The sequence below is a fragment of a genome, unplaced genomic scaffold (assembly GCF_019419815.1).
Source record: "Pyrus x bretschneideri cultivar Hongxiangsu unplaced genomic scaffold, Pyrus_bretschneideri_v1 Contig93, whole genome shotgun sequence".
In the NCBI taxonomy this organism is placed as follows: Eukaryota; Viridiplantae; Streptophyta; class Magnoliopsida; order Rosales; family Rosaceae; genus Pyrus; species Pyrus x bretschneideri.
Window position 1 is genome coordinate 136436 of NW_025999835.1, and position 9909 is coordinate 146344.

At 37.1% G+C, this 9909-nt stretch overlaps 1 protein-coding gene across 1 annotated transcript; it reads left to right on the forward strand.

The window, feature by feature from the left end:
• Positions 1-3514: 3514 nt before the first annotated feature.
• On the forward strand, positions 3515-9723 carry LOC103965846 (protein VACUOLELESS1). The gene is made up of 15 exons (XM_048576886.1): positions 3515-4315; positions 4495-4785; positions 5340-5479; positions 6115-6220; positions 6311-6403; positions 6715-6804; positions 6900-7013; positions 7117-7224; positions 7334-7407; positions 7641-7695; positions 8181-8362; positions 8657-8786; positions 8997-9099; positions 9256-9353; positions 9442-9723. Exons 1-15 carry the CDS (start codon positions 3530-3532, stop codon positions 9592-9594), a joined length of 2523 nt encoding a protein of 840 aa, XP_048432843.1. The 5' UTR covers positions 3515-3529; the 3' UTR covers positions 9595-9723.
• The last annotated feature ends 186 nt before the right edge of the window (positions 9724-9909 follow it).

The window sequence follows — 9909 nt, forward strand, 5'->3', positions numbered from 1 at the left end:
CTAAATTTATCTTAGGGTGCAGAAATTTGGATTGGAAGGTGGATGTTTGGATTGTGAGAGAATAAGAGGTAGGTAGGTTAGGGTTTTTTATTTAGGCATGTCTGTTGGATTTACCCACCAAATGAAGAAGACGACTTCTTTAATTTTTTATTTATAATTTTTATTTCTTACTAGTATCATTTTTAGTTTTAAATATAAAAATAGTTTTTAAAGTTAATCCACATGTCATTATATGATTGTATTAGTGCCCACGTGGTACCACGTCATCGCACTAACAAAGCAATTGACAAATTTTTCACAGAAATACTAAAATGATTCATGATAGACAAATTCAGGGACAATACTGATTTTTAATGTTAAGGATCAGATTACGAAGTTATATCAATGTCACAAACCATTTGGGCTAAAAAGCCTTTAATTTATTTGATTATTAAATTTGAGGATATTTGTGTTTATTTAAGTGAAATTTTGAATATATTTAGGAGTTTTTTTTTAAATTGACAGTTTTGAAATGAAAGGTTAATTTTTGACTATATTTGATAAATACTCCTTTTTAAAATGTGCCACAAAGTCTCAATTTTTTCATATTACACATCATATAATGAAGTTGCATCAATTTATGCTTTTAAAATATCTCCAATCATGCTCTATATTTTATAGCAAAGTTTTAGCTAAAACTATCAAAATGATATTTTAGGAGCTCTCTAGAAAAAGTTGTATACTCCCTACTTTAGAGAGTTATAATGAATATGAGTCAATAATTAGTCAATAAGAATTAATTATCTATTTAAAAAAATATATTAAAACAGTTACCATTAGTTATAGAGAGCCATGTGGAGCTCTTTTCTCCCTATTTATATTTAGGAGCTTATAGATGAATCCTTATCTTAAGAGGTGGGTAGAGAGCATGATTAGAGTCGATTTATTTATTTGTTTATGAATCCTCTTTAAATTATAGTTTGAGGCTCCGTATGAGGAGCCCATTAGTTGCTAAAAAAGGAAGCCCATTAGAGATCTCTTTAATCCTTCATAAGATTAATACATACTCACCTAAAACAAAGTTTAATGATATACTAAACATAAAACTCGTATATGGATCAACGTGTAAACCATATTAAAAGGGTAGTTTTCACTTACTATCCTTAAGTTTCACCAAAATCACACTTTACTACACGTACTTTTTTTTATCTCACTTTCATACCTTAAGTTTGACTTTTCTGCCGCTTTTATATTTATGTTAGCCTAGCTGTTAACTTTTCTATTAATTGATGATGTGACAGGATTTTGGCCCACTAATCGCCACTTTATTACTCTCAAGTATAGTGAAATTCTTAATTTGCAATCCTTAATTTTTTTTCGTTTTACTTTTATAACTAAAGTCACGTTTTGCTCCCAGCTTAATATTACCATTAGCCAACATGTTTTCCAAGGCCAAAGTAAGACGAATTGGAATACGTATACCTCAGAAGTTCGGTCATAGACTCAACAATTCTGATTAGACTAAGTTGGTTCAAACAGACCAGTAGTGCTACCATATCCTGCTTTGATGGGGAAAGGTAGGTGAAGTCTGCCGACTTTCAGAGATTGACAATTCTTGTTCCACTAGTTATAGAAATATGATCCTATTGGGTATTAGATAAGCTTCCTATATTCTTGGAGATTTCTACAATTTAGGGATTAGCATGCGTTGCAAGTATTCACACTCTTAAGAGGACACAATATCTAATCCTAGATCTCATCTTGGATTCTCCTGGTTTAGTATGGATTCCATATTCTAATAGATCTTTCTCTCGACTAGTATAAATACCCTCATCTAGGGTTCATCTATGGTAACACAATTATCGCATACTACTTAATCTCTTATCCACCGTCTGAGTCTAATGTATTGCTTACTAACTTGACCGTCAAAGAGCCTTTTAGGCAGTACTCCACCGGTACCCAAGGTTACCCATGATTGCTTGTCCTTTTACAAGTAGTTAGATTTGCTTAGCTTATCTGTCTACTATGGTGAGCAAATTTAGTTCCAACACCTGGCATCAAGGGCTCCATTAAATTGGCATGTAACTCTTGATTGGACAATGACTTTGCAAAGATGTGGCACCGTGGACCAAGCGCCACATCGTGCTTTGACTAGATAATGACTATGCAAAAACGTATTATTGTGAGTCCCGCGAGTTGTACAAGATGGTTCAAGTGAAGATTTTGAAATAAGTTTCTGTCAAATTAAAATGTAAGAGCAACATATGCTGCCTCGTGGACAAAACCAAATTCTAGCAAAAAAAAAAAAGTTAGTATTTTTATCTTTTGCCAAAAACAAGTTTCAATTGTTTCATATGTTCACATGGGGCCACACCAGTGTTCTAAAAATTGGCCTAGGCGGTGAAGGCCCGCAACAATTTAGTGCAAATCGTTTCGAAAAATCGGTCTAGAGCTAGGCAGGTCCTAGGCGGCCCGTAGGCAGTTTGATTTATTTTATTTTTATTATTTGTGTGCTTTTTTCTTTTTTAGTTTCATGGTGGTATACTTATGGAAATGGTGTACCTAATTTGCAAAGGATGTATTGACTACAAGTTCATCCAATTGTGAAATGAATTGGAGCACTTTTGAGGGGATCCATACAAAGAAAGGAAATAAACTAGAAACAATAAGGTTAAATAATTTAGTCTATGTCCAATCTAATACAAGGATCACGAACAAGAAGAATTTAGTCTATTATCCACGAATACTCATCATTATAATTATATGCTTACTGTTTTTTTTAAATGTTGAACTTGTTGGGTGGATGTACTTTGTGTATTCTTCTACTTCTATTTTTGCATCTTTTACATAAATCCACCTAGGCCGCCTAGGCGCTGGGCCCCTGCCTTCCGCCTGACTACCGTCTAGCGTTTTTTAGAACCTTGGGCCACATTGTCACGTTTCTGCACAGTCATTATTTAGTCAAGCGTCACGTCATGTTTTAATGGAGTTCCTGACACCTAGGCTATAGAAAGTATGAATCTGGGAACAAATGTAACTTTTGTTATAAAAGTGAGAAAAAAAAAACTAAGGGCAACAAAATGAAAATTTCATGATATTTAGGAGTAATAAAGTGAGAATTAGTAGGCCAAAATTTTGCCACGTCATTAGCTAACATAAAGTTAATGGCTAGGCTAATAGAAGTATCAAAGTGGTGCTAAAGTGAGATTTTGGCAAAACTTACGATAGTAAAATGAGAATTAACTTTAAATTAATGATTGTGTCTCTTTTTTTAAGTTTTTATGTTCGATCGATTCATAAATAGTACTTTCTGGTCTGCATGATTTGGCCCATTAGCGTACCTCACTAGTTCCATCTAATGCATTGGGCTTAGAGATTGTTATTTCTCAGTATTTTATTTTTTAAAATTTTGATGGGCTTAATTTTCTCTCTTACCATGTTCCCTTGTTCCCGTCAAAGTTCCAGACGGTGAGTTCAAATCATCTCCGCTGGTAATCCATTGATAATGCTCAGAATTTAACAAAGACTGTAACTTTCGATCGATCAAACCATGGCGAACGTCTCGGTTGCCGCGGAGTGGCAGCTCCTCTACAACCGCTACTACCGTAAGCCCGAAATCTACCGAATGAGCTGGAAGCACGTAGAGCTCAACCGCAACAAGGTCGCCTGCGCACCCTTTGGCGGCCCCATCGCCGTCATCCGAGACGATTCCAAGATCGTCCAACTCGGCGGCGAATCGGCCCAGCGGAAGCTCCGCATCTTCAGTTCCGCTGGCCATCTCCTCGGCGAGACAATCTGGAAACACCCGGGCGGCCGATTAATCGGCATGGCCTGGACCGACGACCAGAACCTAGTCTGCCTCGTCCAAGATGGCACCGTTTTCCGCTACACCATACATGCGGAGCTCGTCGAGCCAAGTATCTCCATGGGGAAAGAGTGCTTCGAGCGAAACGTCGTGGACTGCGTTTTCTGGGGAAACGGCGTCGTTTGCATCACCGAGACGAATCAGCTGTTCTGCATTTCCGATTTCAAGAACCCGAACCCGATTAAGCTTGCCGACCCGGCGATCGAGGACCCGCCTCTCTGTATGGCGGTGATCGAGCCGCAGTACACGATGTCGGGAAACGTGGAGGTTCTGCTCGGTATCGGAGATGCTTGCGTTTTGGCTGTGGAGGAAGACGGGGTTCAGCAGCTAGGGCTGGAGGTGCTCCGCGGGCCGATTCAGAAGATGGCGGTTTCGAGAGATGGGCAGTGGCTTGCTTCCTTCACGCACGACGGTCGTTTGTTGGTGATGACTTCGAATTTGAACGATATTCTCATTGAGCAGGAATGTGAGGTCAGATTTTTCCGGCTTTTTTCTGCTTCTATCTGCAATTTTGTTATTCAATTTGTATAAATTTGATGTCTTTCGTTACAATTTGTTTATGTTTCTCAGTAAAAATTGCTTCTTTGATTTCGTGTTTATTATGGCATTGTTGCAGATTGTAATGTGTGTATTTGTATTGTGTGACGCAGTCGGCTCTTCCTCCGGAACAGCTATCTTGGTGTGGAATGGACACTGTGCTTCTTTATTGGGATGATATGCTTTTGATGATGGGTCCTAGAGGTGATCCAGTACGCTATTTTTATGATGAACCGATAATTCTTATTCCCGAGTGTGATGGAGTGAGGATATTATCTAACTCGAGCATGGAGTTTCTACAACGGGTGCCTGACTCCACTGAATCCATCTTCAAGATTGGAAGTACATCGCCTGCAGCTTTGTTGTATGATGCTTTGGACCATTTCGACAGACGAAGTGCCAAGGTAGGTCACTCTTATGTTGTTTTGTAATCAAACAGAAATAGATATTCCCCACTAATCAAAACAAAGTGCTAACTGCAAGCACCCTTTGGGCAATCTATAGATAATCCTTGCTGCTTTGAAACCAAGGTCAACGCCCCAGCTTTGTGTATCAGCAAAATTCACGATTTAAATGACAAAGTTAAATAGAAACGAATAAATATTTAGTCTTTTTCTCTTCATGGTTCCTGATTTCCTTAATCAAGCAAGTCAATTCTCTTAATTAAAGATACAAGTAAGCATGCTCTAAACTTACAAGTGTATTAATTCTATTAAATTTGCAACTCAACCTTACATACATTCCTAGCTTGTAATCACCCAGTAGAAGACTAAGAACATGGTTATTGAGTTGCACAACAGAGTGCTATTTCTCCTAAAAAGCAAACCTATGTCTTTCCCTCCAAAATGTTCACCAAACTACATGATTGATGGTCTTGGGGAAAAGGATGATTGATAAATGCCTTGTGCATAGTGCTACAGTTAAGTAGCGGTAAAGTTTTAATTTCATGTTTCACCAGGCAGATGAGAATTTGCGACTAATACGCCCATCCTTGACGGAGGCCGTTGAAGCATGTATTGATGCTGCTGGTCATGAATTTGATGTTCTACGCCAACGAACGCTCCTAAGAGCTGCAAGCTATGGCCAAGCCTTTTGCAGGTTTGTTTGGCTCAATATTAACGTAAAATTTGAACTTACCAGAAGTTATTAGTTGTATTAGTTGTTACCAAAAGAAGGTAACATTTTCCTTTATCAATTGTCTTAACTCTTTTGCCCTGTCTTTGCTGATATTTTGATTAGTTTTCCATTTCTAATAAAGTTGAGCTCTTGCTAATAAATTTTTTGTTGTGGATATTGTGTTGCATCGTTATCTGGTCATATAGAACCTCAAACCTAGTTACAATAACTGAAAGGGACTTTTGCTACCATTTTGTATTTATGTGAATGCATAGAGTTTGGGAGATCCAACCTTTCCGTACGATATGAATGCAGACTGGAGAGACAGTAGGGTTATTTTGAGGCTTTGTTGAGTTTATGTTGTCCATTTGGCACAACAAAATTTCTATAATCTTCTTTTCTCCATTATTCAGTCTCACTGGATGTCCCCGTAGAGTTGTAAACCGTTACTTAAATTTGACATGTATCTTGATGCAGTATTTGTAATTCCTTTTGATTATCCATATCCTCCTTCAATCATACAAACTGCGTAGTTCATAGTTTCCAATTCCATGGTCTTGAAAGAGCATTCTTTCTGATTTCTACTCTCGGTAATGATATCCAGTTGGCTTTGGCAGCAATTTTCAACGTGATCATATTCAAGAGATGTGTAAAACTTTGCGGGTATTAAATGCTGTTCGGCATCCTGACGTTGGAATGCCTCTAAGTATTCAACAATACAAGGTTTCAAAGCTGATTGATCTCATTTTTTCAATTTGCTGACTATGCATGCTGTTTTCTTTACATAATACTGAATAAAGTTATTGCTTTCAGTTACTTACACCAGCAGTTCTGATCAGTCGTTTGATCAATGCCTACAAACACTTTCTGGCACTACGGATATCAGAGTACCTTGGAATGAACCAAGTAAGTCTATTTGTTTTCAGTGTTTACTTCACTGGGTATTTGTTTTGCTCATTTCCTATTGGGTTCTTTGCGATTATCCTTTGATCTATAAATCGGAATGTGATGTCACACTTTGACTAAATTTAAAAGCAAGGATGCAATTGAGGCGGGAAAAATGTTTTGGAATGTCATATTAAAATGGATTATGTATGCTTGTTTTAGATTGAGTACTAGCTTACTTCTAAAGCTCAATATAGTTTCTGTTTTCTATTTGGAAACTAGAATTAGTCCACTTTTACATGAACTTATCTCCTCTTATTGGCTTTGTGTAGGAGATGGTGATTATGCACTGGGCATGTTCCAAAATAACAGCGTCCTTAGCAATTTCTGATACCAATCTCCTTGATATTTTGCTTGATAAGGTTGATTTTTTATCTTCATTTGTTACTGTGTTGTGTTTTCTCATTCTATTTTGTGCAAACAAACCATCTTATTGAATTTTATTTTATATTTTCAGTTGAAACTATGCAAAGGAATATCCTATGCAGCAGTTGCTGCTCATGCAGATAAGAATGGCCGCCGGAAGCTAGCTGCCATGCTTGTTGAACATGAACCACGCTCCTCCAAACAGGTTATTAATAAATAAATAAAACTATCTTTTTTGTCGTGTTTTTATTTTTCCTATTATGTAAAGTGACAGATGCATTATATTAATTCTGATTCTTTGACTCCAGGTTCCTCTATTGTTGAGCATAGGAGAAGAAGATACAGCTTTAATGAAAGCAATTGAAAGTGGTGATACAGACCTTGTTTATCTTGTTCTCTTTCATATCTGGCAAAAGGTAAGACATCTAGAGAACTCAACATTTATTCCAGTGTCTGTTACAAGTTTACACAGTGGAACAAGTTATATTATTCATCTAACAAACAAAAAATCTCTACTGGATGCAGCGACAACCATTGGAGTTCTTTGGAATGATACAAGCTAGAGCTCTGGCACGCGATTTGTTTATAATTTATGCACGGTAGGTGAGGCGCACTAGTCTAAATATTTTCATTACATTGCCATTCAAATAATGGTTTTCTACGTACTCTAGAATGATGAATATGAGGAGTAACGGGGAGATATGATAATGAAAACAAAACGATGTTTGCTTTAACTATGGTCAAAATTTAAGCTTCTGTTTCAGGTGCATGTGTACATGTACACGTGATATGTATATTGCATACATAACAAGCTCTTTCTGGTCTGTATCAGGTGCTACAAGCATGAATTCTTGAAGGACTTTTTTCTATCAACAGGACAACTTCAAGTAGGTTCCGGTTTTGCTTTTGTTTTACATGTATAGATCACATACGTAACACGTGTTTAGACTATAGACATACATTTTCTTAGAGGAGAACAAAAGACATGCATAAAAGCTATATCATACACACTAAATACATGCTTATATTGATATTTACGAACATAATTTGGTCGCATATGATGGCATTATATATAGACATTGAAATTGGTAGGTTTGAAAAAAATTTTAAAATGTGGAGAGGGGTGCAACATAAAAGCAAGTCTGTCTTTTCTGTGGTGTTTTAACTTACAGAAAAGTATCTTATTTAAAACCTTCAAGGGATTTCACGGGGGAACTCGTATTCTTATTTTCTAGAAAACCGCAATTCCATGATCGAGTTGCCACCATGTGAAAGTGTTCGTAATCAGTTGTTTAATTCTGATGTGCCACTGCATGAATATCAATATCTCTTATGGATAATTCACAGTCAATATAAAATTCATATCTTGTAGGAGGTGGCTTTCCTTCTGTGGAAAGAATCTTGGGAGATCGGAAAAAATCCAATGGCAAGCAGAGGATCTCCCCTTCATGGTCCACGCATAAAACTAATTGAGAAGGCCCATAATCTTTTCGTAGAAACTAAGGAATATACCTTTGAGTCGAAGGCTGCTGAAGAACATGCAAAACTTATAAGGTTAGATTTGAGTTTTTTAGTTACCTGCACTATTTATTGCGTGAACTATGAATTCTGGGCATGCCATTCATTCCATTAACTAGGCTTCAAGAAATGGCATGCTAATGTAGTTTACAGGAGTGTATTGTAATAGATTATTCCAACTACCTATTAACCACAGATTAATGTTTGAAATTATTATATATGCAATATGTTTTCCTTTTTCTCTATTAGTAACGATAGATTGCTTTAGTTCTACATTTGTTTTGCTGTTTTAAATCCACATTTTTTTCCTGAAAATATTTATTTCTTCAGGATGCAGCATGAGTTAGAAGTCTCAACAAAGCAGGCCATTTTTGTTGACTCGAGTATCAGTGATACAATTAGAACTTGTATTGTTCTGGGAAATCATCGAGCTGCAATGAAAGTGAAAACAGAATTCAAGGTTTGTGACGGAAGCTCAGTTCTCCTTCGTAGCCTTTCTTCCCTTGTCCCTCATTTCCTTTTTTTTAACAAAATAGGAACTTGGTACTATTCTCATGGGAGATGCAAAACAAAGTAGTTGGCGTCTTGTGTGATTAACATAATCTTGTATTTGGCGTTTCACATCCGCAGCAATATAGTCCTTGATGGCAATGTTTTGATCTTGTCTCAGGTTTCTGAGAAGAGATGGTATTGGCTAAAAGTTTTTGCTTTGGCTACAATCAGAGATTGGGATGCCTTGGAGAAGTTCTCAAAGGAAAAGAGACCGCCAATTGGTAAGGCGTTCATTTAAGTATGGAAGTGCGGGAAGGAAAATAAAATGCAACATTTAGAATGTACCTTTGTTTTTCTTTTCCTCTCTTTTCAGGGACATTCCATGGCAAGGTGGCAACCATGCTAAGTCTACCTCTGTTCTTTTGTTTGTATTATAGGTTACAGGCCATTTGTGGAGGCGTGTGTTGATGCAGATGAGAAAGGAGAGGCTTTGAAATATATCCCAAAACTCACAGATCCTCGGGAAAGAGCGGAGGTAACAGAAACCTTAGTCTTGCTATTTAGCAATCGCTCAAATCTTCTTGTCATCTCTTTAACTAAGCCCACATTTATTATCTATACAGTCTTATGCTCGGATTGGCATGGCCAAGGAAGCTGCTGATGCTGCCTCTCAGGCGAAAGATGGTGAATTGCTTGGTCGACTCAAAATGACCTTCTCACAAAATGCTGCTGCTTCATCAATTTTTGATACTCTTAGGGACCGATTTGTGTCATAGTTTATCTGCCTCCTTCCTCTCCCTTTATTTTTAATTTATTCTTGTCGATCGTGTGTATTGTGTGCATATTCTTGACATTGTACATGACATGATGAATGTGTAAAGGCAGATGAGTTTCGTTTTCATGCATGATGTATTGTAAACATTTGTGAATTGTGGCCATCAGTTTGTGTGTCATGGGAGCCTAGTTTACTTTGTAACAAACGTGATTCCATGGATTTTGGTCATTTTTACTGATATTGCCCGTCCTTTTTTCGGTAATATCGCATTACCTAGGGTGCTTTAAACCTCTCCTTCCATTTTGACACTATATGC

Excerpts from the sequence above, each read along its gene's own strand:
- LOC103965846 (XM_048576886.1), top strand. The coding sequence starts at position 3,530 with ATGGCGAACGTCTCGGTTGCCGCGGAGTGGCAGCTCCTCTACAACCGC. Across the intron at positions 7,014-7,116 it reads AACCACGCTCCTCCAAACAG|GTTCCTCTATTGTTGAGCAT; the intron begins GTTATTAATAAA and ends CTTTGACTCCAG. Across the intron at positions 9,354-9,441 it reads ATCCTCGGGAAAGAGCGGAG|TCTTATGCTCGGATTGGCAT; the intron begins GTAACAGAAACC and ends TTATCTATACAG.